At 59.1% G+C, this 26,498-nt stretch overlaps 3 protein-coding genes across 3 annotated transcripts in view; 2 read left to right on the top strand and 1 right to left on the bottom strand.

Annotated features, from left to right (window-relative positions):
• Positions 1-4,137, bottom strand: part of ADAMTSL2 (ADAMTS like 2) — a 40,385-nt gene extending 36,248 nt beyond the window's left edge. Inside the window, exons 1-4 of the mRNA XM_050759812.1 lie at positions 3,939-4,137; positions 2,057-2,147; positions 1,302-1,444; positions 423-498 (exon numbers count right to left, since the gene is read on the bottom strand). Coding sequence (XP_050615769.1) covers positions 423-498; positions 1,302-1,444; positions 2,057-2,146 — 309 coding nt within the window. The 5' untranslated portion in view covers position 2,147; positions 3,939-4,137. The remainder of the gene's footprint in view (positions 1-422; positions 499-1,301; positions 1,445-2,056; positions 2,148-3,938) is intronic.
• The window catches only part of SURF4 (surfeit 4), a 308,739-nt gene that overhangs the window by 126,847 nt on the left and 155,394 nt on the right, over positions 1-26,498 (top strand). The gene's annotated exons all lie outside the window — the stretch shown is intronic.
• MYMK (myomaker, myoblast fusion factor) lies at positions 13,936-24,498 on the top strand. The gene is made up of 5 exons (XM_050760329.1): positions 13,936-14,185; positions 18,543-18,657; positions 19,803-19,951; positions 23,183-23,299; positions 24,009-24,498. The coding sequence occupies exons 1-5, from the start codon at positions 14,051-14,053 to the stop codon at positions 24,156-24,158; spliced, it is 666 nt and encodes a 221-aa protein (XP_050616286.1). The 5' UTR covers positions 13,936-14,050; the 3' UTR covers positions 24,159-24,498.

The following is a 26,498-nucleotide window of genomic DNA, read 5'->3' as shown; positions in this document are numbered from 1 at the left end:
GAGAACAGCCCAGGGAACTGTTTTATGGGGTGGGGGGTACTGTCTCATGGGACGGGGAAGCCTGCCAACTGCTGGGTCTCTGTGAGCACCAGGTGCACGAATGTTGTGAGTAAAGTGGAGCTGCGGCCAGAGACCCCAAACCTTGAGGCTGCACTTGAAGCTCCAGGAGCACAGTGAGTCCGCCCGTCCCAGCATCGCTGAGCACTTGTGGGCACACAGACAGTGGTCTGGACAGTGGATGGCTCCGTCCTAGCCCAGGGCCCCCCGCAGCCTTCTCTTCAACCCTGCTCCTGGGCTCTCCTTGAAGTGCAGGCCCAGAACAGAATGCCCAGGAGGCCCAGGAGCCACCTGGAAGACCCCCTGAAAACTGCATGATGACAGGGAGAGCAGGCCATGGTGCCCCTGCCCGGGCCGGGCCTCACCTGCACTCTGCAGAGCTGGTACCGCTTAGACGTGCCCGTGCAGGTCCTGTTCCCGGGGCCTGGGGCGGACTTCCTCCTGGCAGAAAGATGCAGGCTCGGAGTGAGAGCTGCAGAGGAGTTTCAGGAATGTCGCCTGGGCTGGCCCCACGGCCACTGGGGTCCAGAATCTCCCCTGATTCCCATGACCCAGAGGGCTCCCTTCCTCTCTACTCAGCTCCCACCCCGTACACACACCAGAGCCGAGGGAGAATGAGATTTGATTCACTTCTACGTCAGCGGCACATAGCACAGGGGCTCAGTACACAGAACTGAAACAACCACGTGAGTTGCGTGCCAGGCCTGTGCCCAGGTGCACACACACGTGTGTTCTCAGAAGCATGAGGTGGGACCAGCACGCTCTCCATGCCATGGATGAGAAAACTGATGCCCAGAGACGTTAAGTGACTTGCCCAAGGTCACACAGCAAGGGAGTAGCACAGGTCAGATAGGAGCCGGGTCCATCTGGCAGTGGAGGCTTTCACTGCCAGTCCTCTGCTTCTCCCGAGGCTCCCTGGCATTCTCTAAAGACCCTCACTCAGGTCTTCAGAAGAGAAGGCAGGGTGGTTCTCCGCCTCCAGGACAGACCTCTAGAAATGGCTCCTGCCCTGTCATGAAAGGGCTTCCCTGGTGCCCTGAAGCATGAAGGACCCCAGCGCACCAGTGCTGGGGCCCATCCATAGCTGCATCCAGCAGAGGCTGATGGTGGACTCAGCCTGTGCTGCCCCCAACCCGAGAACCCTCCCAGGGGGAGGAGCCACCAGGCTGAAGGGCCAACTGCCCTCTCCTGCCCGCTGCCCTGCCCTCATGCCAGCCCTCAGGGCCATGTGCCCCACCTCGCACCTCTGCTTCAGGCAGTGCCGCTCCTGGGATGTCACCCCACCTCCGCAACTGCGGGAGCACGCCGTCCACTTGGTCCACTCCCCCCACCAGAAGGCCGTGGCGTCGGTGTCCCCCTCCAGGCTATTGGACGTCGGGCTATTGTCCTGGATGAGAGGGACCCCCAGACGGTAGAGGGCTCGAGTGCCCAGCAGGACCAGCCTGCCCCCACCCCATGCCCGAGGGCATCACCATCAGCGGGACTAGAGGACACAGCCCCCTGGCTGGACCCCCCTGCAGGGTCACTCGGCAGCTTGGGTTCAGATCTCCTGGGTGGCATTGAGGGGAACCCCCAAGGAACTGTAGACCACAGGTCAAAGAGGGCCTCTTTGACCTTAAGGTCTGGGATGGCCTGGGGGCTTGGCAAGCTCCTGGGGCTGCACCTAACTGTCCTCACTTTTCCTGGAGCAGCTCAGGGCCCCTCTGCGTTCTGCAGGACACAGCCCACCCTGGCCATGCTGGGGCCTTCACTTGGAAGGGAAGTACTCAGCCTCCCCAGCCCTCTCCTGCCCAAGTCACCAGGGGCCCCACAGTAGCCAGGGGCCCTGTTCAGAGAAAGATCTGACTGGCTCTGGGAAGAAGTTTCTAGGAGCCAAGAGGGGTTCTGGGACCTGGGGCATGTGCCCACACAGCCCCCTCCAAGCCAGTCCATCTGGGAGCGATCACAGCACTTGGGGAGGGGACTGGCATGGGCCCTCAGACCACAACACCACACTCACCGTGGACCCGGTTGACACTGTGTCCCCAGCCACAACCGCCAGAACCAGCAGGGACCAGGTCCAGCAGGAACATTGCCATCTGCCGTCCATCCTAGGAAGCAAGGCCACTGTCACCACCAGGCAAACTCCGCTCCTCTTCCAGACGAGCAGGGTACGCTTTGGGAAGAGCCCTCAGGGCCCAGCCAGTGCCTAGGCCTCAAGGTTATCTGGGACTAGTTGGTTGTGGTTGCCTGGCAGACCCTGTTGGGAAGGATGAACCCGCCGCCCCAGTCTAGGCTTAGCAAGAAGGAGCTTGGAGAATGATTAGTAATGCCTGCTGCAGGCAAGACACCCAGCGGTGGTGTGCGTGCTAAGCCTGCGCCACCCTTGATCCAAGGGCATGTAGGGAAGCATGCCACGCTTTGCCTCCAAGTCCTCAAGCACCCTAGAGAAGTGCTGTGGAGACAGACAGCCTCGGCTGAGGGGTCTGGGGACCCAGGAGAGGGGAAAGGCTGTGGCTCAAAGGGATGGGCCTGGGCTCAGTCCAGCCCCTTGGCAGGAGCACCTTGGGATTTTGACTGGCTCAGCTCTTGCTGGCCTCGTAGGAGAATGGCCTCTGCCACTGGCTGCTGAGGGTCAGTGCATGGGGATGGGCTTGGCCAGGTCCCAGGGGAACATGCAGCCTCGCCCTAGACGAGCAGCTCCACAGTCAGCATCCAGCAACAGACGGCACTCAGGTGAGGCAGAACCCAGGTACCTATGCCGCCTCCCCATCCCCGGAGACATGGAATTGGGAGAGGGGCGGGGCAGGAGGAGGTATAGTTTGTGCCAGCGTATCAGCAGTCCAGGGCCACACGGCTGACCTCCTCCCAGCAGCCAGCACCCTGGATCAAAACACCTGCCAGAGGTCAAAGCAAGCCCACTGGAAGGGAGTGTCCAGCCTCTGGGCCCTCAGCCCTCCCCACCCCCTCCTCAGCACTGACCCTGCCCTGTGGAAGGGAAGAACAGAGATCCGCCATGGCCTCTGTCCAGGCCTTGCTCAGGTGCTGAGTGTCACTTGCCAACAAGTTAGAGAAGGGATTTCAGAAACCACGCAGCCTGCACTCATCACCTGGAGCCCAGAGACAGGAGCCAACTTGCTGAAAGCCACACAGCAAGGCAGGACACTAGCAAACCCAGGGACTCAATCCCCATGCCTGGCCAATTCCAGGGGCAGAAAGCATGGAGGTCATTCCTCACCCCTGCCAGTCCAGAGGCCATCTCTGGCTCTGCCCCTCCCTCCTCAGCAGCCTCCATCCAACTTGAAGAGTTTCCTTGCAGGCCGGACACCTGCAGATTTTCAGGGACTACTCCAAGGACACCGCTGCAGCCCGGACGATGCGGCAGTGCACCCTGGAGTGGGGAGCCTGAGTCCTTGACCTCCCCTGCCCCCGCCGCCTGCCCCCCACCTCCCTCCCCTGCAGACCTCCACCTGTACTCCCAGCCTCACACCCACAGGAGCCCCCTCCACTGTGCCATTGGCTAACGGGTGCCCCAGCCTCTGCCTGCCGGCTGAAGACAGGTGCCAGCCGGCCTCACACTTGCTTTTCATTAAGGCTTCCAGACACCGCTGGCTTCTGGCCAGGCCTCGCTCACAGGGATCCCTCCCTCCCTGGGGTCCAAAAGCAGCGGCTGGCGGCAGCAGATACGTCTGCCTTGCACACAGAGCTTCGGGCGCACAAGGCTAGGTGCTGAGAGGCCACCCTGCCCCGTGCTCTGCGGCCCGACCCCTCCCCACAAGCCTCCCCACGTTATGTAACGGCTCCAGAGGGCGCGGGGTGGTCCTACCCCCAAACCCACTCTGAGCAGTGGGCTGGCCTGGTGGACGCTGCAACGTGAGGGGGACTGGGACGAGGTGGCCTACCTGGCTTCGGGTCAGCAGGTTGTCCTCCCAGAGAAAGGGGCGAGCGCTGCGGAGGGCAGACGGCGCCAGGTGCGCTGTGCGTGCGGGGGCGGCGTGAGTGCAGAGGCTGCGGCCCGGCCTCCCTCTCCCCTTCCCCTCCTCCCCCGCGCCGCCTCCCTCTCCCACTTCAAAGAGCATCCAAGAGAGGGGGTTCCCGGGAGGGGCGCAGCCCAGTGGCGGCTCTGCGCCGGCGGCCGCCTTTATAGCTGTCAGGCAGACGGGGAGGAACTCACACTTCCCACCAGGCCGCTCCCCCGCCCGCGCCGGCCGGCCTGGCGCACACTTTAACCCGCTCTGCGCCTCTGGAGCCCGGCCAGACCGGCCCAGCTGCCTGTTGGCTGCTGCCGGCGGCGGCGGCCCAGGAGCGGCGAGCAGGGAGGCCTTCTTCCCGGGTCTAGAACTGAGGACCACATGTCGGGTGTCCAGACGGAGCAGCCGCTGGCCGGAGGTTACCGGGGAGGCTGGCAATGGCAAAGCCCCAGCCCCGCCTGTCCGACTTCTGCCTCCAGAGCGGGCCCTGTCCCTGGGGCTCCTGAGAATGGGGTCTGGGATGTATGAGGCGTCCCGTCTGAACGCTCCGTTGTACGGAGGGAAAAGCTGAACTTCCGGGACGACCATGCCCCGGGTCACCAGCCTCAGAAAGCTCCTGAGATGCAGGGGCCTAAGCAGGTGGAGGGACCAAGGGAGAGACCCAGCAAAAGTGAACCAAGGGCTCCAGGGAGGAGACAGATGTGCCCATGGCCTGCTGACCAGATGGCTAGAGCAGCCAGGGCCAGGGCAGAGAGGCGCAGGGATTCTGCAGATGTCCGGCACCAACTTGGCAGCCCCTGGCAGGCCAGGCCTGGAGCTCCAGCCCCTGTTCCGGCTGAGCCAGGGCACAGAGCAGAGCCAGAGTGGGTGGAGCGGTAGAGCCCCCCTGGGAAACCCCGGGCAGGCCCCAGACTTTGTGAGGCTTTCCTAAAGCAAGGCTGGGCACCTAGCCTCTGCACACCAGCTTCCCTAGAGCCCATCATCGGCAAACAGAGGCACCTCCAAAACGAGGAGGAGGAGGAAGCTGGGGCACCGTTCCATCAGGTCATCTGTGTTTTTTCATCCATGCCCCTGCCTCCATGCAGCGGATGTCCTGGGCCCACAGCGGTGCCTGGAAGGCCCTTCTCCTTCCCTCTGTCCTCCCTGCTGGAATAACCTTGTGAGTTCCCTCAGCTGCCTTCTTGAGGAAGTTCTGCCCTGTGTCTGACCAGCCACCAGAAAGGCTGGGAAGGAAAGCCACCAGTAATGTAGTGAAAGCGATAATACCCTCTGCCCTCTGTCCGGCTTGTCCTACGGGCCCAGAGCTGTGAGCATCCACCTTTATGATCTGCATTTCACAGGTGGAGGAACTGAGGTTCGGGGGCCGAGTCACCTCTCCAGCAGGCAAGGCTGGGATGCCAGTGCTCCTGGGAGTCGGGTCCCATCTTCTGCTGGGTTCTTTAAGTTCATCTCCCCGGGACCCTCGGCCAGGCAGGTCTTACTCATCTTGTTCCCCCTCTGGGGCCACTGGGGTACATGGTGGCTGCTCCTAGTCACAGAACCAGGACTAACCCTAACCCTAACCCAGGCCCACACTGCCCCCTGGGGTCGCTATGCTGAAGCACAGACATGGTGGCACCTGTCACCCAGCACACACACACACACAGGCACACACACACACACACAGTCCCTCTCACATGACCGGATCGCACTCACTCTGGGAGCCTCTACCATCCCGTTCCTCTCTCTTCTGGTGACCGCCAGGCCTTGCACCCTTTGGCACAGTCCCTGAGCTCTGCTGGCGTTTGTGGCCTCACATCCAGCCAGCGCCAGGGTGACTAATGGTTTCCCTTGGGAGGCACCCCACAGCCTACCAACACAAACACTCCCAGTGTCTTCTCTTGGCTCAGCAAGACGGCACAGGCTGCAGGCTGGCCACCTGGGAGACGGGTCTGTGGGGCTAGCCATCCCCTGGCTCTGTGACCTACTGCAGGCGTGTGACCCTCCAGGCCCCAGCTCCCCTGGCCAGCCACGCTTCCACACCGCCCCCACCCCTTACCCCAGAGCCCCCAGACTTGAGGCCCGGAGGGAGCCATAACTGTCACGTAGCAGGTGCTGTGGCAGCTCCTGATGCCAGGGACTCCTTGCCCCTTAGGGAGTGTTGTTGAGGTGAGTCCTCCACTCTCCAGGCTCCCTCTTCGGCCTGCAAATTCCTGGCCTCCCATGGCCTCCCTCATGTAGGATGGTGTCAGCACACACCCACCGGCGCTTGCAGGGCTGTTGCAGCCGTGTGGCCCTGGTGCTGGAGACACCACCTGCCTTTAGAAGGGGATTGTTGGCCAGGCGTAGTGGCTCATGCCTGTAATCCCAGCACTTTGGAAGGCTGAGGCAGGTGGATAACTTGAGGTCAGGAGTTCGAGACCAGCCTGGCCAACATGGTGAAACCCCGTCTCTACTAAAAATACAAATATTAGCTGGGTGTGGTGGTGGGCACCTGTAATCCTAGCTACTCAGAAGGCTGAGGCAGGATAATCGCTTGAACCTGGGAGGCAGAGGTTGCAGTGAGCCGAGATCTCGCCGCTGCACTCCAGCCTGGGCGAAAGAGTGAGACTCCAGCTCAAAAAGAAAAAAAAAAGAAGGGGATTGTCTCCACTTGTGTTTTCGAGATATCTGAGGAGCTTAGAAACAGGACAGCAGGAATATGTGGAGGGGATGCCCGGGAGGGTGGGGTTCGAGGAAAAACAAGGCGGGGATGGAGAAGCAGGCTTGGGGCAGAGGGGCCGGTGAGCCGTGGTCGACCACTTTGGAGGTTCCCTGGGATGATGTTAGGCGGCCGCAGTGGGAGCAGGGCCTGTCCTCACAGCAAAGTGGCCACGGCAGGTTCAGGAGTTTAAGGACGTGGCCCAAGCTGTGGGAGGTGGGTCCCCTCTCTGGCACCCAGAGGCCTAGCAGGCCTAGCAAATTTATGTGTATAGTGTGGTTCACCTGACTGATAGGGCTGGCCGGCCACGGCCTTGAGAGAGGCCCACCAATACCAGCTTCCCTGGTATCCTGCGGTTCTTCTCTGTTGCCAGCCCAGGACCCAGAACATCCTAGGAGCCTCCTGGGCAGACCCTGCCAGAGTTCTCACACCCAACTGGGACGGGGCCACCAAGGGACCATGTGGCCAGCTGGGAGATGGCTGGCAGGCCAGGAAGAGGACCAGGACTCAGAAGGCAGCCCCAGGGGAAGAGTGAGGGGCCCTCGGCAACCCCAAGGGCCATCCCTCTCCCCGAGCTTCCTTCCTGGCCCAGGATAGAAGCCAGCTGTCCCTGAGGCCCCCCGGGGCTGGACATACGGGAAGAGCCTCCCCCGCCTTCCCTGGCTAGTCCCAGGTCCATGCACGACCACTGACTGGCCAGGTCACTTCGGGCCACTTTTCCCTGACAGGCCTGGTTTCCTGGTCTGTTGCACAAGGTCAAGGTCCTTTTTTAGCCCCAGACATCTTACAGGCACACTCAAGAGACAAGTGAGACAAAAGCAGAGGAGAGGGCTCCTGCCTCCCCTCTTCTCCTCAGCAGCCCTGAGGCCCCTTCTGGGCACCAGGACTCCTGGAGGCGTCACCTGAAAGCTGGTCAACTGGAAGAACCCCAGTCCCCGGCAGCCCCTCGGGGGCTCTGCTCGCACGCGGCCATGACCTCCAGAGATGCCCCATGTCAGGGACATCTGCTGGGGACAGGAGGACGTCACCCAGCCAGTGAACTCTTTCTCCCATGCCACCCACAGTGACCAGGGGTGGGCAGCCACTGGTGTCACAGCTGGGGGAAGCAGGAAACCCAGGACCTTGGATCCCGACACTGAGAAGGGCCCTGTCTTAGAGGCTCAGCGTGCAGGCTCAGCATAGGAAGCAGCAGCTCTTCCGATAGCACGGCAACGGCGGCGTCACGTGGGAGTGCCTGGAGCCGGACTCCTTGGGTTCAAATCCTGACTCTGTCTCTCTCCAGCTGGGTGACTTTGGGTGAGGGCAGACACTTCTCTGTGCCTCCGCTTCCTCACCTGTGAAGTGGGGGTGAGAAGGCACTCCCTATGCTGGACTCTCGTGAGGCTGAAATGAGTCCATACGGGAGAAGGGCCTGGGATGGTGGTGGAGAAGGGAAGGGCTCTGCACGTGCTTTGCTCTGAGCCCAACAGGTAGCCCAGGGCCTGTGTCTACTCTGCTGTCATACTCCATCCTGACAATGCCACATCAGGTAACACTGTCACGCCCAGGCAAAGAAGGAAGCTGAGGCCAAGGCTTGGACCCCGCCTGTCTGAGGCCAGAGTGGACTTTCTCAGCCTGGTCCATCTCAGCCTGGCCAACTTTCTCAGATGGTCTCTTGAGTGTGCCTGTGAGATGTCTGGGGCTAGGATGGGGTGCCTGTCATTGGTCCAGGATGGGATGCACCTGGGTCCCAGGAGAGCCCAGAACACCAGGATGTGCTCAGCCTGCCCACCAGGACCAGCAGCGGGACCCTCCCCAATAGCCCCCACTGCTGTTCCTGTAGCCCAGAGCCTTGTGAGCCCTGACTCAGCTTCTCCTTTCCCTGCAAGGGGCAAGAGAGCCAAACCCAGGGATGTAGTGCCCAGGAGGGGCAAGTTTCCATGTAGAGAGGCAAGCTGGGGCAGACAACAGGCTGGGACCAACAGAGATGTAGGGCCTGCAAAGAGGGCAGGAGCAGCCTTTGGTTCACTGAGAGGTGCGGGTCTGGGCTGGCCTGCTCTCTGTCCTCCCAGCACACACACAGGGCTCCGATTCCCCTCTGGGAGTGCTCCCTGCCAACGTCAACCCTGCCGTGGCTCAGCCCACAGGTGGTGAATGGGCAACCCTGGGTGGTACCCCAATCCCCCCAATCAGAGCCTGCCCTGAGGAGGTGACTGCAGTCCCCGGGGTAACCAGCTGGTGCCAGACCACAGAACTTTGTTTCTCCTCCTCCTCTTCCTCCCCCTGAGGAGGCGTTTTCTGTTAGGCCAATGCTGAAAGCTCGAGTTGGGAGAGCTCAGGCCTGTGGCTAGCAGAGATTGCTTAGGCCATTCCTGGTCTGAGACTCTAGGAGAAAGAGGCTCCTCTGTCTCCAGATCTGGAGCAGATAGGGACCTGAGCAGCCCTGGTGTGGCCTTGGGCTGGAGTCGGGCAGAGCCCTGCTGTCTGGGAGACAGCTCTGGGAGGAACCACAGCAAAGGTGAAAGGCTTCCCAGCAAGCCTGCAGAAGAGTCTCCTGTCCACAAGGGCTCCCCGACAGTATCCCCACCAGCTGCAACCCTGCCACAAGTCCTGTCCCCAAGGGCAGGCTGGGTCCCAGGAGCTGAATTTTCGGGTCCCCAGAAGAAACTGTGTGCTGGGGCTGCTGCTGACCCAGGTGTGGCTGTGCCCTCTCAGTCACACTCAGTGAGTGGCATTTGCCAGGCACCATCCCACAGCCCTGCAGAGGGGAGCAGGTAACAGATGTGCAGTTTGGGCAAGCCCAGGTTCGAGCCCCAACCCCTCTCCCAGCTCCTGGGTCTCTGTAAATGGAAGATGGGTCTCCCCGCTTCAGAGGGTAAGGAGTCCCTGGTTCACACAACAGACATTAGCCCTTGCCAGAGGCCGGGCTGGCAGCTGAGCTGTTCACATCTGTGCATTCTTCAGCCCCTGCAGCAACCCTGAAAGGCAGGCATCCCTCAAGCTCCATTCTGCAGACGAGGACACTGAGGCTCCCAGGGCCAAGGGCACACAGAGGTCCTAGAGCTAGGATGGGCCGAGCCCCCCACCTGGCTCACTTGGCAGGTGTTCAGAAGCTGGGGATAGTGTGCTGCTCATCTTCAGCCTGCAGCTGAGGACGATGTTGGATTGCTCATCGCAGCCCTGGCCGAAGAGGCACACGCAGAGCCATGTCCTGCGCGGGGGAGGACCCTGAGTGGCAGTCCAGGCAGGCATGGGGACCCCGAGGAGCAGGCAGAAGGCAGCAAAGCCTGTGCTCCTCCCAACAATTGTGGGGGAGCCTCCGTGGGCCCCACGGAGAGCCCAGGCACAAGGATTGCTGTGCGCTGGGGTGACCTAGTGCTGTAGGTCAGGTGTTCAAAATGTAGAGGACGCAAATGCAGCTGCCAGCCAGTCCTCCTGGGCCGTGCAGACAGACAGCTGTTGGGAGGCGGGAGCTGCCTGACATTCCAGGCATTTCAGGGCCTCTATAAAGCAGGGGCGCTCCTGCGGCTGTGGGGGCTAGGGAAGGGGAGTGCGGGGCGGCCCCACTCACCAGCGTGGCACAGGACCAGCCCGTTGAGCCCACTGGGGCCTGCCATCTGCTGGGCAGAGGAGGGCTGCTGCTGCTCCCTGGGCCTCAGTCTCCTCCTCTGTAAAATGGGGAGAACAGAGGCCTCCACCCCACCTCCCGGCTGCTGGAAGGGCCCAACAAGAAAGGTATGAAGAGTCCTTGGTACATGGCCAGCGCCAACCAACCGTCTGTCCATGGACATGATTGGTTTTCAAGACACATTCAGTGCCATGGGGGTTCTGAGCACAGAGAGCCCACACCCCTCTGGGGGGTCAGGAGAAGCTGAGGCTACACAGGGAACCAGGGGAGGGTCTCCTGGCAGAAGGCCATGCAGAGGCCCAGAGCCTGGAGGGCATGTGGCTGTGGGGATCTGGTTTGGCTGAAGTCTGGAGCAGGTGAAGCGTGGGGTGGATGCCAGGGACTCCTGAATGGTGGGCTGGCAGGCAGGGGCCATGGGAGGTTTCGGGGTGGGAAGGACCAGGGATGCCAGCTCACGTCTGTGCTAGCTCAGAGCCTGTCCAGGTCGAGCAGCTCCTGGCCTGGCCCAATCCTGCGCCCCCCACCCTGTGTCTCCTGGGGCGGCGACACCCCCCACAGCAGCCGGTCTGGCTTTTCCACTCTGCCTTCCCCTCTCCCAGCTCCCCAGGCCAATCGCTTCCCCTGCTCCAGGGAGAACCGAGGGTCATTTCAGTCCTGTTCAGAGCTGGACGCCTTCCCCAGAGCCAGCTGGTCTGCGTCCAGGCGGCCAGGGCTCGGACGGGAGCCACACACAGCCCGCCCCCCCTTCACCTCCGTTCTGCACTCCACCACCTCCCTCAGAGGGCAGCTCACGTTCCAGCCTTTCTGCAGGGGCTCCTCGGGCTGCCCCAGGCCCAGCCACCTGTCTCCCCCCTTTGGGACTGTCCCTCCCGGCCCCCACTCTCCTTAATCGCTGCAACACATGTGTGGCTCTGCTTCCCTCTCCACCTCCTCCCCCTTTGCTTTTTCCCTTCCCCAAGCTTACAGCCCTGGCCCTGGAGTTTACAGCTGCAAAAAAACACACACACACACTCATGCACAAAACCAACTGTGGAATGTTTTCCTGCTTTCGAGCGGGGTTTACGGCTCCAGAGAGCTCTCTCCTCCACTGCCTCTCATAGCACCTGACATCGAATTGTATTTCCTCAGCACTCTTTTCCACTCTTACTGAAAGCTGGGCTAGGGGCTGGAGACTAGGGCCCAGTACGAGCCGGAGCAGAGGGGCCGAGAGGTGAGGATCAAGGAGGATCAGGGCCCCCGCCGTGATAGGCCCACAGGGGATCGTGCGCCTCCTACCAGAGCCGCACACACAGCAGGTCTGGTTTTTCCATTTGGAGAGGGAACTGGGCTCCTCAGAGGCCAGACTGAAGTGTGCGGCAGCCCCGCCTCCTTGGACTTTCATTCATTCTTTTAACAAAGTCATTCATTCAGCCAGTGTGCGCTGAACACCACCATGTGCCAGGCTTGGGCGTCGGGGGCGGGGCAGGGAGCCAGCCAGCCAGAACCCTGGGCCCTGGATCCTGCAGTCCAAGGGGGCCACAGTCCAGACAACCCAACACCAACATCTCGGCTGAGGTGGCTGGTGCTAGGTCAGGAACGACGTGGCATACAGGGCACTGCGTGGAGCCCCTCAGCTTTCCTTGGGGGCGGTGGGGGGCGGGTGCTGTTCGTCACAGAAGCCTTCCCCACAGACAGGCTGTCTAGGCTGCAGGCAGAGGGAGCAAGGCATTAACCAGAACAGGCGGGGCAGGAAGTGCCTCCCTGCAGGGGAGGTGGGAGGCTGGGAGGAGAGGAGGCAGCGTCTGAGAGTGTGCATGGGGGCTGGGGGGATGGGTCTGGGCCGTAGATGGCCTGGTGGTCTCTGTGAGCACTTGGACTTCACCCTTCGGGCTGTGGGGGCCTCAGAAGAGTCTTAAGCAGGAGAATGAGACATATCAAGTCAGACGTTTCATTGCAAACAGCAGAAATGGGCTCCAGCCAACTTAAGACAAGAGAGATTTCTGGAAAGGTCTGTGGGAGCTCCCACATGGAGGGAAAGGTGGAACAGCCGAGCCTCACAAGGCAGGACTGGCCCAGCAGCCTCTCTTGGAGTGGCCAGTGCTGAGACAGTCCTCGGTCTTGCTGTCCTCAGATTCTAATTTCCAGGAGAGCAAAGGTGCGGGAATACTACACTGGACGCCACCCACCAGCAACCAAAGGGACTGGCCACCAGTAGGGCAGGGACAAATTGCATAGACATTACATTGTGAGCAAAAGAAGCCAGATCCAAAAAAGTCCATGGTCTATTTGTAACAGGCAGTCAGGTTACGGGGGCAGAAATCACATCAGTGGCTGCCTCGGCAGGGGGCTCACTGGAAAGGGCTCAGGAGAATATCCTGGGTGGAGAGGATGGACACTGTGGTGGTTACAAAGGTGCATTTTCATCAAACTATACATGTAAAATCTGTGCATTTTGTCCTATGTGAATTACATCACAGTGAAAAAAGAGAATGGAAGTAAAAGCTGTTCTTTTGCGAACAACAAATCAATTAATCAATCCAGGGAAAGAGAGTCTGCCTGGGTAGCTCAGACCACACACACCCATCATTCCTTGGCCAGGGGATAGGGGGCACCCTGCCAGACAGCTCCCCCAAGACCTCTTACAACGAGGGAAGGTAATTTCCAGAAGGCCAGCCAAAGAGCTGTTGTCAATGGAAGATGGAAAAAACACCAAGAGGGCACGCACCGGCCTGGTGCTTGGAACACTGAAAGAGATGGTCCCCGGTTGTTTACTTATAATGTGAAACAGTGTAACCAAGTAGAAAAGAATGTTAGTTTCATTAGTCTAGCCACCACGGAAACCTGTGTGGGGCAAGAGCTGATGAGTGAGAAGTATATGTGGGCTGGTAAGGTGGGAAATTTATCTACAAGGTCCTTTTAATGATTGGAATTGGCGAAATCTTGGGTTCTCTCACCTCAGGCCACCCATGGACACGTGACCCAAGCAGCAGCATCCACCAGGCTTCTCATTCTGGGGGGGAGGACCAGGATGGAAAATGTCTGGAAGGCAGGGATTGTCCTATTGGGGACTTTTCCCCAAGGTTGTTGCCTCAGATAAAAGAAATGTGGTCTCCTTGAATCCTTGAATTAACTCCTCTGGCCTCAGGAAGGAAGGAAGGAAGAACGAACGAACGAAAGAATGAACGAACGAACGAAAGAAGGAAGGAAGGAAGGAGAGAGAGAAAGAAAGAAAGAGAAGGCCAAGTGCAATGGCTCACACCTGCAATCCCAACATTTTGAGAGGCCAAGGTGGGCGGATCACCTGAGGTCAGGAGTTTGAGACCAGCCTGGCCAACGCGGTGAAACCCTGTCTCTACTAAAAATACAAAAATTAGCTGGGTGTGGTGGCGGGCACTTGTCATCCCAGCTACTCCAGAGGCTGAGGCAGGAGAATGGCATGAACCCGGGAGGCGGAGGTTGCAGTGAGCCGAGATCACACCACTGCACTCCAGCCTGGGCCACAGGGCGAGACTCCGTCTCAAAAAAAGAAAAGAGAAAATCAGAGACAAGTGCTGGTCACGTGGCGCGTCAGCTGTCGGCCCTCCCCATGTGTTGCTTGACATGTGCACGTACATCCCCGCCTCCGTCCAGGGCATTTAAACCCTCTCGTGGGCGCTCCCCGCAGCTGCCATCAGAGCCCTGCCCAAAGGGAGCTGGCCTTCCCCCTTCGTGCTCCTGTGCCGGGGACCCAGGGCGCCAGCACCCACCCCGCCCCAGCCAGTGCTTCCCTCCAGGCCTATGGGGACGCTGGTGGCCAAGCTACTCCTACCCACCCTCAGCAGCCTGGCCTTCCTCCCCACTGTCAGCATCGCGGCCAAGAGGCGGTTCCACATGGAGGCCATGGTCTACCTCTTCACCCTGTTCTTCGTGGCGGTGAGTCTGGGGGCCGGGAGGAAGACCCGCACGTGCCCCATCTTGGAGATAGAGGAGAGGCTGTCTGTCCACAGCGTTCTTGTATTGAGTGATGGGCAGAAGTGATTTGAAAATGAAAGAGCAAGCCCAGGTGGGGTCTGGAGACTGAAGAGAGAGGACTGGGGGAGTCCCTGCCCCTCTCTGGACCTCAGTTTTCCCATCTGTGCCAGGAAGTTGCTCTGGGATCACTGCCTGTGTGAGACCAAGCCCGGGGTGGAGCAGGGCCATTGAGTTGAGAGTAAGCCCTTCCAGGGTGCCCCTTTTCTCAGCTGCTAATCAATGCCCCCACGGCTGCCCACGGGCCACCTCCGCTCCCTACCTCTCTTCCAGCTCTACCCACAGGCCACGATGGAGCAGAGGTGGATGGAGAAAGCCAGGCCTGGGAAAGGGTCTGTGGGGTTTAGGGAGTGTGAAGGCTGGGGTGAGTGAGTCTGATTTCCAGAATCCTGGAGCTGCCCTGGCTCAGGAGGGCCTGCTGGTCTCTCCCTCTTCTGGGGCCTACTTCTCTCTCTGTGGATCCGTCTTTCTCTTTCTATTTATATGTCTGGCTGGCTGACTGTCTCCGCTGTCTCTCTCTCTCTCTCTCTCTCTCTCTCTGGCTCTCTCCTGCTCTCTGTTTCCTGGTACCTGTCATTGGGTGATTTTATCCGTCTTTCAGTGGAGCACCTGGAACCCCATCTGTCTTTGTTTCTGAGGTCCCTGTTTCTGGGACCCCTGTGTCCCCTGTCTTCTCCCTCTGGGTCTCTTTCAATCTGTGTTTCTCATATTGGTTTTCTGTGTCTAGTTTTCTCTGTTTCTCTTTTTTTCCTTTCTCTGTCTGTCTGGTTCTCTTTTGATTCGTGGAACTCGATTCCCATGGAATTCACTCTCTCTCAAGCTCTTGATCCCACCCTCACTGGTTGTAGTCCCCTGACTCTCCGTGTGTCTCTCTGGTGTCTATCCACCTCTCCAACTTCTCTCTATGTATATCTCTCCATCTATCTCTATATCTACCCATTCATCTACCTGTGATCTATTCATCTATTACCATCTCTCCATTCAGCCATCATTTATGTGTCTCGGTACCCCCTGCCTTCCTGCCTCTGTCTTTCTGACTCCGCTAACATGCCCTACTGCTGGACTCCTACAAGTGGTGCCCCACCTCTTGCTCTCCCGAAACCTTCGTTGCTCACCTTCCATCAGACCCCTCCTTCAATGACAGCCCAATCCCCAGCACGACACCCGCTCTGGGGAGGCAAGCATCCCACTAGCCTCCTTCTTGGGGCAGTGCTGGGCCCAACCTGTGAAAACTCCACCTCATCTCCCCAGACAGCCTCCTTCTCCAGCAGCAGGGCCTCTATAGGCAAGAATGCCAAGTGCATGTGAGTGCACACAGGCAGTCCTGAGCGGGTGAGGCCCGTGAGCTCCCACATGTGTTTGCAAGTGTGTATTCACATGTTATGTCTGCATCCTGAATTGGTCAAGTCCAATTTTGCCTGCAATGGCAGAAGTTGAGCGTGTGTGCGTGGGCTGGGAGCAAGGCATCCCCTCCAGTGTGTGCCGCTCCTAAGGGTGACAGTGGCCTGCGGCAGGCTGGGTCCATTGTTGAACCAGATGCCCTGGAGCTTCTGACTCCACCTCGAGAGCCAGCACCCAGGGTAGGGGACTGGGCGGGGCTCTGTGCACAGCATCTGATTCACCTCCCCCGCAAGCCCAGGATCTTGATTCCCGTTTGGCAGATGAAGAAACCGAATCCCAGAGAGGCAGAGTCACTTGTGCCACTGTGAGATCAAACTCTTCAGAGCTCCCGACTCACCCAAATGCCACTGCGTTCGCTCCTCTGGGACTCCAGCCTGGGCTAGGGCTAGGAAGCCTCTTGGACAGATGAGAGACCGAGGCCCAGAGCAGAGCCAGGATTTCTCTGCAGGTCGCAGGGCCTTAGCGCAGGGAGAAAAGCTGGGGTCTTATTCTCAAGACTCCTGTTAGACCTAGCCCAGCAAACCACAAGCACCCACCAGGCCACCCCTCCCTGCCTGGGCCTCGGCTGGCCCCACAGCTGCCTCTGCACTGGTCTCAAGGGCCCCACCCTACCCCACCCAGAGTGGCAGGGGCAGCTGCCTCTCGTGACAAATGTCCTCCGGCCTCAAAGCCACACTCAGTCCCTCTCAAAGCTCTGCCGTCCGCCTGGCGTCCCTTTCCTTCCAATCAGGCCCCTCCCATGACAATCTCCATGTCTGTGCCAGACGCCTTGCTGTGGGTGCAAACCCCACGGAGACGGTGTGCTCATCCCCATACAACAGAGGAGGCTCCCCCTGCCAGCCACTCACCTGAGCTCCCACTGGGAGCATCTGTGAAGTCAAACACCCAAGCCTGAGCTCTGACCCACCGGGTCCCCAGCCACACCCACCCCGCCAGTGCCCCAGCTAGGCCAGGTCTGCCCCTGCACTGCAGGATGGCAGGGTGCCAAGCACTGCTCTGTTTCACCTCTTTGGGAGGCAGTGCTCCTCTGAAGTTCACTTTCCCCACCTGTCAAACAGAGCTAAGTTCCCACCATCGGGAGGAGCCAAGGGCCTAGTGGCAGAGGCTCTGGGTCCCCAGGGTGAGCCAGCTCTCCTTCAGACTGCTCAGAGCCTGGCCTCCCCATCCCTGAACACACGCAGCAAACACTCTATGTTGGGAGCCGTCCATGCAGCTGGGACCAGACAGAGCCATTCCTGCTCCTGACGGGCCAAGGGAATCTCACAGTGAATGCCTTAATCACACGTGACGATCTGTGCTCCAGGGAGGTGCACAGACAGCAGGTGATGGGGCTGGGGTCGGGGATGGGAGGGAGCCAGGAGAAGAGGAGAACAGCCTAGGGCCGGAGTCCTCCTCACTCCTGTCTCCCACAGAAGTGTAAGCACCTTGATCAGGCCCCTCCTGAAGCTTCCCTGTCCCCAAGGTAAACATTAATGTCCACTGCTGGTCACCCTCCTCTAGCCGCGTCTTTGCCAGTCTCACTTCAAGAAAGGTGCGCCACAGACAGCTCAGCATAATCTTCTGGATGAACCTGACAAGAACAGAGAGAAGCCAGACTGCCTCCTCCCTTGTTTTACATACTGGATCTCTATTAATGCCTCCTAGGTGCACCTTCCCTTTAGGCCGTGTACAATTGCCATTGGTAGGAGCACTCCACTTTGACCCCGACTTGCCCGCTCCCCAGATCACCCAGGGTCCCCGCTCCATCTGTGGTGTCCCTGTCGCCTCCAGACACGGGCTGCTTTCCAGCACGCCTGCTCCTCCTGCTGAGCTGGGCTGACCAAGAGTCCCCCGTGCTGGTTCCCAAGCTTGTTTGTGCCAGTCGAACCTGTCAAAATAATTATGTCATGTAATTAAATATTACCTAAAATGATGAAATGCGAATGCAAAAGGAGAGAGATGTTTCCATAGAAAAGTGGTTGACTGCTTGGAAAACACTCCCTTATAAGCGTTTTGCTTTAAAAATTGCCATGAAAGTGGGTGTTGGGGAGGCGACTACGAGAGTGTAGGGCAGGGATGGACGAGCCTAGGGGGCTGTGTTCAGCTTCTGCGAGGGGGTCTCCGAGATCTTCATCCACATTAAGGCAACAGAAACCAGGAGCTGCAGCCTGGCTTTCAATGTGGGCCCTGCCAGCCGCAGCAGCGCCACGGGGAATCTGTTCAAAATGCACATTTTTCTGTTCAACCCAGCCCTCCCGAATCAGCAACTCTCAGGCAGGGCTCAGTACCTGTGTCTAAATCAGGCCTCAGGTGTTCCGATGCCCACTCGAGCCTGCGAACACTGCTGCAGTGTAGACCAGTCATCAGAGGGGTAATGTGTGCAAGAAAAGGTCCCAGGAGCCCCCGAAGAGCAAAGGAGCCCTCAGAGAGGCTCTGGCCTCACATCCAAAGATTGACGAATGAACTCGCTGCTTTGTGCTTCCAGGAAACGCAGATGCTGAAGGTCCAGGGAGAGCCATGTAGGGTCCCCCCGGAGACCGCCCCACCTAAGCGGGCTTCACCTGAGTGATCACTCAGTCTCCACCCAGTCCTGCCAGTGCAGATGAGCGAATTCTGCTGAGGTGACATTCAGTGAACCCTTGGCACACCCCAGCCCCTGGACACCTCACTGGCATGAGCCAATTAATCCCCACAGCACCCTCTGCGGGAGTGCTCGGCAGTACCCCCATTTTTCAGATAGGGAGACTGAGGCACACAGTCATTAAGTGACACCCCGAAGTGACTTCTTGCAGCCAGCACGTGGTCTGGCGCTCTGGGTGCCGTGGCTCGGGGACCAGCCCCGGCCTCTTTGTGCTGTGACCGCCTGTGGGTTTTCCGGCAGCTCCACCATGCCTGCAACGGACCCGGCTTGTCTGTGCTGTGCTTCATGCGACACGACATCCTGGAATACTTCAGCGTCTACGGAACAGCCCTGAGCATGTGGGTCTCGCTGATGGGTGAGTGGCCACCCCCTGCAGCCAAGCCTTGCAGACGAGGACCGGCTCCCCAGTGTCCACACGCCCACCCTCAAACCAGCCCCGTCCCAGCCCTCCAGCCCCACTCACTCCCATCCCCAGAAACCTCTTCCCTTGTCTGGGTTTCAGGGTTGTGATTATGAAAAAGAATATACACCTCTTAAATGCCTTGATGCCGATTTTTCATATCCATTTAAAATGACTCATTTAGTAAAAGCTTGTTGTGACACATTTCAGCAGCAGAGGCAGACAAAGGAAAAACTGAAAGTGTTCCCTCCTGTCGCCCCTTCCCTGGGAGGACCGCTGTTCACTGCTCAGGGAATTGGCTTCCTAGACTTTCATACAGACATCCGCACACGTGGGTGATATCCAGCCTGGGAGGCAGGACCGTTCATAAGCCCCCTGTCCCACCATGTTTTTTTCCACTTACTGTTGTCTGTGGCAAGGTCCCCATGACCTGAAGGCTCCCTGCCATCCAACCAGGCCTGGGAGGGGCTTCGCTTCTTCCTGTGAATCTTAGTGTCTTTGTCCTGCGATCCTATGGGATAGATTTGATCCCATTCACTTTGCATAGTGATTATGGATTTTTAGTCACAGAGTCTCACTCTGCCACTCGGGCCGGAGTGCAGTGGCATGAACACAGCTCCCTGCAGCCTCGAACTCACAGCCTCAAGCCACCCTCCCACCTCAGCCTCACAAGTAGTTGGGATGACAGGCATGCACCACGACACCCACCGAATTTTTTGTGGAGATGGGGTTCCCGCTATGTTGCCCAGGCTGGTCTCAAACTCCTGGTCTCAGACGATCCTCCCGTCTCGGCCTCCCAAAGCACTGAGATTGTAGACCTGAACCACCACAACTAGCTGTGGTCTATTTATTAAAACAAGGTGCTGGGAGCACAATCCAAGCTGCTGTGTCCATGGGGGAAGCAGCAGGCTGCTGGTCCTCTCAAATTGGTTGGAGTTCAGACCCCTCAATGACCAGGCTGGGCCTCAGGGTCTCGCTGGCTGAGGGGATGCCGAGAGAGGGCACCTACAGTTTGCCTCCTGGGGGGTGGGGGGTGGGGGGCAGCCAGGAGGAGCGAGAGGGACCACTCATCTCCCCCAGTGTCTCCCTGGCCCCTCCAGCACTGGCCGACTTCGATGAGCCCAAGAGGTCAACATTTGTGATGTTCGGCGTCCTGACCATTGCTGTGAGGATCTACCACGACCGCTGGGGCTACGGGGTGTACTCAGGCCCCATTGGCACAGCCATCCTCATCATTGCGGCAAAGTGGGTGCGTACTGTGTGAGCCTCGATGAACGGGGACCCAGGAGGCCCGTCACCTCTCCCCTGTCTGACTCCTCCTGCCTTGGATCTTCGTTTACCTCCTGCCTCACAGGCAAATGGGTAGATGCAGGAATTCAGTGAAAACACTTAGAAAATGGCCATCAGGTGCTCCGGCTGTGCAGTGTGTGACTCTTGTCTGTACCTACCAGCTCCAGACTGAGCCCAAGTTACCCAACCTCTCACCTCCATGCCCGTACCTGTAAAGCAGGTGTTGTCATTATACCCCCTGCCTGTCTCATGGGGTGGTTCAGGCACCTGAAGTCCTGGCATGCAGCCTGGCTTCCAATGTGCTCCACACATAGGAGCTATTTATTATCACTCTCATCATCACTCTTACTACAGCTGCTTTAGAGATGCAACATTAACTTGGAAAATGGCCTGGGGTAATCTGGGAAGACTTCCTGGAGGGAGTGAGCCTTGACTTGGCTCTAGCCAGGAGGGAGAGTGTGGTATGAGAGTGGGGAAACCTGGGCCAGAGCTTCTAGCACAGACAGCCTCTTGCAGAGCAGCAAGGCTCTGGCACCCATGAGGCCCTCACACAGTTCTCAGTGCTCCCTGCTCCCTCTGTCCTATCAAAGCCCTCCTGGCTCAGGACCAAACCCCACTCAAACTCGCCCAAGCTAAAGAGGGATCCTAGGGCAGAATAGACCCGGGGCATCTCCTGGGACCCCAGAACAGGAGGGAGCTTACCCTTGCAGGGGTCTCGCAGACCTGGGGGGCCAGCAGGCTTCAGCCTGAGCCTGCCCTCCAGGCCAGCAGCAGCCGAGGCACCTGAACATCCGTCTGCTGCATTTCACCTCTTTGGATGCCACCTGAAGTCTCAGGGTCCCAGCTTCAAGTGCTAAGAGAGGACCTGGCCTGGTCCAGCCCAGCCACACTGCCAGCCCCAGTCAGGACCATAGGGTACCCAGCAAGCCAGAGGGCAGCTGTCAGTGCAGGAGGGCCCACGGCTGTGAGGAGAGCAATCGAGTTCTGGCAGGCAGCTTGCAAAACGTGTCCCAATCCTCCCCACAGCCAAGGAGCACAGAACTGATTTGCCATTTGGCCTATGAAGAAACTAAGGCATGGAGGCCTCAGCAACTTAACAGGACATTATGGTAGGGCAGTGGCTGGGCCAGGACTTGACTTTTTTTTTTTTTTTTTTCCCGAGACGGAGTTTCTCTCTTGTCACCCAGGCTGGAGTGCAATGGCGCCAACTCCGCCTCCCATGTTCAAGTGATTCTCCTGTCTCAGCCTCCTGAGTAGCTGGGATTACAGGCGCCCGCCATCATGCCCAGCTAAGTTTTATATTTTTAGTAGAGATAGGGTTTCACCATGTTGGCCCAGCTGGTCCTGAACTCCTGACCTCAGGTGATCTGCCTGCCTTGGCCTCCCAAGGTGCTGGAATTACAGGCGTGAGCCACCGTGCCTGGCTGGACTTGACTTTTTGAGCAGGAGACAGAGGACCTGCTTTCTGTCTCCAACTTGAGGAAGCACAGCTAACCCTGGGCTGACCCAGAAGGCCCCTGGGAGTTGCCTGGCAGGGAGAGAGAGAGCGCTGGGCATCAGTGGCCTGGACCAAGGTGGGTGGCGGCAAGGAGCGTGCTGGGGCCCTGGGCCCTGGCCACCCACCTCTCGCTTCCTTCTGTCCCGAAGGTTGCTCCTCCCGCTGGTCTTGGCCAGGTCTGAACTGGGCTGAATTGTGATTGGCCAGAAGAGAATTCACTGGTGGGTTTCCCACCAAGAGCCACGAGACTGCCAAGGCCCTCAGACTGCAGATCCGGCCACAGGAGCCCAAGATGGGCCGCCCACCTCCCCGCATCTGGGACTCAAATTGTTGTTTTCTAGACCATTTATTGTGGAGTTTATTTTAGATTTTCAAGGGCAATTGTTTCCTGGAATGAGGGTGGATTTTTCTCCCTGAGCCTCGTCCCCTCTTGGGAGGGGTAGAGCAATGACAGTCCTGGAGAAAGAGGAAGGGAGGGTTGGGTGATGGCGCCCTTTCAATAGTGCCAGGCCCGCTGCGTGACCTGGGGCAGGCTCCTCCCTTCTCCCTGGTGTTACCACTGCAGGACCGGCCCGAGGTGGGCTGGCAGCCGTGGTCACTGCAGCCAGGGTCACACGGTCCAGCTGTCTTCACGCTACTGCGCGACTGCAGGTGCCCAATTCCTTGTTGGCAATGGAATTCCAGAAAACGGAAAGCCGGGCATCAATTCATCATTCACTGGGTGGCGAAACCTGACCTGACCCAGCATAAGGCTCTTCGTGCTCTTTGCATAGGCCACTCAGCAATGGGTGCAGTTAGGGGGTGCTGCCCCCACCCCCAGGCGCTTGTGCCACACGCTGTGTGTCTGACAGTTTATCCCACTGAAATCTAAAGCCTCCTGAGTGTACCCCATGGGCCTGGCCCCACTCTGAGGCCGCCAACACCCAACCCTCCCTCCTTCCTCCCCCACAAGGCTGTCGTTCCCCAGCCCCTCCCAAGAGGGGACCAGGCTCAGGGAGAAAAATCCACCCTCATTCCAGGAAAAAACTGCCCTTGCAAATCCCAAATAGACTCCACGTGAAGTGGCCTAGAAAACACAAGGCGGGTCCCAGGGATGTGGCCCCACCCTTCCCGCATCTTCCTCGGAATGCAAACCCCTCTCTAAGCGGAAACGGCCACGTGAGCCTTCCTAAGCACTGGGACCTGAAAATCGGTGCTGGCCAAGTGTGTCTAATGAGGACTGAGATAGGTCCTTTAACTAGGAAAGCAAAAGATGCTTGTCCGTGGCTCAGGGACCACCACAAGTGCCACTCCCATGGGCCACACTGGGCTGGCAGGTCCAGTACCTTCCTTCGTAAGCAATCATGGAGTCTAGTCCCCCTGGGGCTCCCCTCCGGCGGAGAGGAGACATGCAAGGGTGGCGTTGTCACATCCCAAAGAGGCGGGAGGGCAGCGGGGTCCTCACGGGGCACACGGCCTGGAGGCTCCCTTCCCAGCCATCCAGTGTGGGGTCTTTGGTGGGTCCCACCGTGAAGGGCCCTGTCCAGCAGAAGCCATCTGAGGCTGGGTGTGGCAGGAGGCTCCTGAGCCTCCTCTCCTGCCGGGAGAGGGCTGGGGTGAGCCTGTGCAGGGCCGGCTCTCGGGCTGGTTTGGGAAGGGGCGTTCCCGAGTGCTGTGACCTGAAAGCTTTGCTGTGGCCTCCTGTCCCCGCAGCTGCAGAAGATGAAGGAGAAGAAGGGCCTGTACCCAGACAAGAGCGTCTACACCCAGCAGATAGGCCCCGGCCTCTGCTTCGGGGCGCTGGCCCTGATGCTACGCTTCTTCTTCGAGGTACCAAGCCCAGCGGGGAGGTGTCCTGTGCCCCAGAGCCCACTCGGCGTGGCTCTGCTCAGCTGGGAAACCAGGGCTGTGCCCATGTTGGGGGGACTCTGACAGCCCCAGGCCAAAGTCAGGCGTTAGTCCCTGCTCACTAACCCCTCCCAGAGCTATGTTGGGGGCACTGCCGTCCCCGGCACCACCAGCACCATGGCCTGTGTGGATCTGGAGGTCACAGAGAGACCAAAGCTGGCCGCCTACAGAAAGCTGGCATCTCAGATGGCAGCACAGCCTGAGAGAGGCCTGGGGCAGGTGTCCGACACCTGGAGGAGGGAGGGAGGGAGGGGAGGAGACAGGGAAGGAAGGAGGGAGAAAGTGGAGAAGGGAGGGAGGAGCAGGGGAAGAGGGATAAGGAGAGAAAAGAGGGGAGATGGAGGAAGGGAGGGAGGGTAGGAAGGAGAGAAGGATGGAGGAAGAAAAGGACAGCAGAGAGAAGGGATGGGGAGGAAGGAAGGAGTGCAGCCTGGAGAATGGCACAGGCCCTCACTGCTCTGGGGTTAGGTGGAGAGAAAGGCCACCGTGAGCGCGACCGTGGGGGAGGATTCCTGCAGGTGTCCCAGTGCCCAGGAAGAGGCGCGGGCCTTGAGGGGCTCGGCTGGGTCTTGCAGAGGGAGGAGCCTTGGGGAGGGGCTGAGGCCCCAGACTGATCGCCTGCCCCCCGCAGGACTGGGACTACACCTATGTCCACAGCTTCTACCACTGTGCCCTGGCCATGTCCTTTGTTCTGCTGCTGCCCAAGGTCAACAAGAAGGCTGGAGCCCCGGGGGCCCCGGCCAAGCTGGACTGCTCCACCCTGTGCTGTGCTTGTGTCTGATGCTGCGCCCAGCCCGGCTCTGAGCCCCTGCCCTCCCCAGCTCACGCTTGGCCAGAGTCCCAGACAGTTTCTCCTCCTGCAGCTCCTGCTGTCCTTCCCTGCCCCAGAGCATCCAGGAGAAACATCTCTTGCATACCCTAAGAGGCCCCCGGGGGTCTGTGAAGGGCCCATCACACTGCACTAAATGCTTCTTAAGAACCCGCTTATTCCGTTGTGACGGGGTGCACAGCAGCAGGACCAAGCTGGAAAGATAAGAATGTTCTCCTCCCAGGCCTTGTCACGACCCATTGGCGTGTCTGGTGGAGCCCTAGGTCTGGCGTCTGCCCACCCCACTGCTGGCCAGCGGCCCAGGAGTCCCAGCCGTGTGCCAGCCATGACGGGGGGGCTCCCATGTCTTCAGTTTTCTCCTGGGAACTGCTATCACTATCTCTGTCCTGCGTCCTCAGGCTCCGAGCAACCCCATTTAGGAAGCTGGGGCCAGCGGGGCCAGCTGGATCCCTGGCCCAGGCCAGTCTGGCCCCACCCCTTCCGCTGGGTCCCTGAATCAAGCCGTTTTCATAATTATAACCAATAAGAAGTGCCTCAATGTATCAACCTCACTGCGTCCCAGACACTTTATATACATCCTAACCCTTAAAACAAGACTCAGCCAAGCGTCATCCCACCCCCACCAAAAGCTTGTTCAGGGCCCGGAACAGGGGCTGCCTCTCTAGAGTGGGTGGTGTGGGAGGTGTGAGCACCGCTTCTGGTCCTCAGCACCCACATGCTGGCTTTTAGCCCTGCACGCCGTCCCCAGCGTGGAAAGGTGATGGGTTTGGGTGCGGTGCCCGTGAGCAGAAGCTGCAGGGCCCAAATGCTGGGCTCCCTCGGCTGGGCCTCCCTGCTGTGCGGTGGGCGGTCCTGTCTGTGAAGGACTGCGGGGGTGGCGGCAGTAGGTCCCAGACATCACCTCACAACCTGCGTCCCCCGGCACCCAGCGATTCCAGGCCCATCTGTCAGGCAGGAAGTTACCTACACCTGTCTGGGGCCTGTTTGTGTTTCCAGACGGTGCCACCGGCTTGGGAGTGGTTGCCCAGGTCCACTGCCCATGGAAAGAGGGCGGTGATTTGTCCCGGAGTCACCCCCTGCTCGCCTCCAGGGCTGGGAGAGAGCTGGCTCAACTCCTGGGCTGGGGACAGGGCCACCCTCTAGGCTCCTGCCCCATACGGTTGCTCTGACTCCCTGGCCTGGTGACCCCATCTGCTGCCCTGCCTGACAGCCTGGCATCCCCCAAGTCTCAGGGGTCCCTGGCCTGTCCCTTCCTCACCCGGCATCCCTCTTGGCCTCAAAGGGCAGGCACAGAGGACAGCCAAGCTCAGCCCTTTCCTGGCCCTGGAGTCTTTGAATACAGAGCAGCCCACGGCTGGTGCTCTCTCCCCAGCCCTCAGGGTATGAGCAAGCTGAGGCTCCGGCATCCAGGGCTCCAAGCCCATCCATCCAACAGGGGGGCAGGGACATGTCCTGTGTGTCGCCATTATAGGGCCAAAGACACCCAACTTCTGTGCCCTGACCTGGGGTTGGGGGGCAAGCATGGCGCTGCCTCTGTGGGCTTCCAGTCCGCCTGAGGACACCACACATACACACACGCACGTGCACACATGTACACACTCCATACACCACAGATATGCACGTGCACACATGTACACACTCCATACACCACACACTCATGTGCACACATGTACACACTCCATACACCACACACACCACAGATACACACACATGCACACATGTACACACTCCATACACCACAGACCACACATACATGCGCATGCACACATATACACACTCCATAAACCACACATACACACCACACACACACGAGCACACATGTACACACTCCATACACCACACACACCACACATACACACCACACATACATGCACATGCACACAAGTACACGCTCCATAAACCACACATACACACATGCACATGCACACATGTACACACTCCATACACCACACACATACACACACATGTGCACACATATACACACTCCATACACCATACACACCACACATACACGCAGTGCACACATGTACACACTCCATACACCACACACACCACACATACACACGTGCACACATGTACACACTGTATACACCACACATACACGTGTACACATGTACACACTCCATACGCCACACACACACGCACCTGCACACACGTACACACTACATACACCACACACGTACACACACGTGCACACATGTACACACTCCATACACCACACACATATACACACGCACATGCACACACGTACACACTCCATACACCACACACGTACACACACGTGCACACATG

The sequence above is a fragment of the Macaca thibetana genome, chromosome 15, assembly GCF_024542745.1.
Source record: "Macaca thibetana thibetana isolate TM-01 chromosome 15, ASM2454274v1, whole genome shotgun sequence".
NCBI classification, from domain to species: Eukaryota; Metazoa; Chordata; class Mammalia; order Primates; family Cercopithecidae; genus Macaca; species Macaca thibetana.
Note: the sequence above shows the minus strand (reverse complement) of the source record. Positions and strands in the feature narration are given on the sequence as shown.

Coding starts and splice junctions, on each gene's coding strand:
- MYMK (XM_050760329.1), top strand. CDS start 14,051: ATGGGGACGCTGGTGGCCAAGCTACTCCTACCCACCCTCAGCAGCCTG. Junction 18,658..19,802: donor CATGTGGGTCTCGCTGATGG/GTGAGTGGCCAC, acceptor TGGCCCCTCCAG/CACTGGCCGACTTCGATGAG. Junction 19,952..23,182: donor TCATCATTGCGGCAAAGTGG/GTGCGTACTGTG, acceptor CTGTCCCCGCAG/CTGCAGAAGATGAAGGAGAA.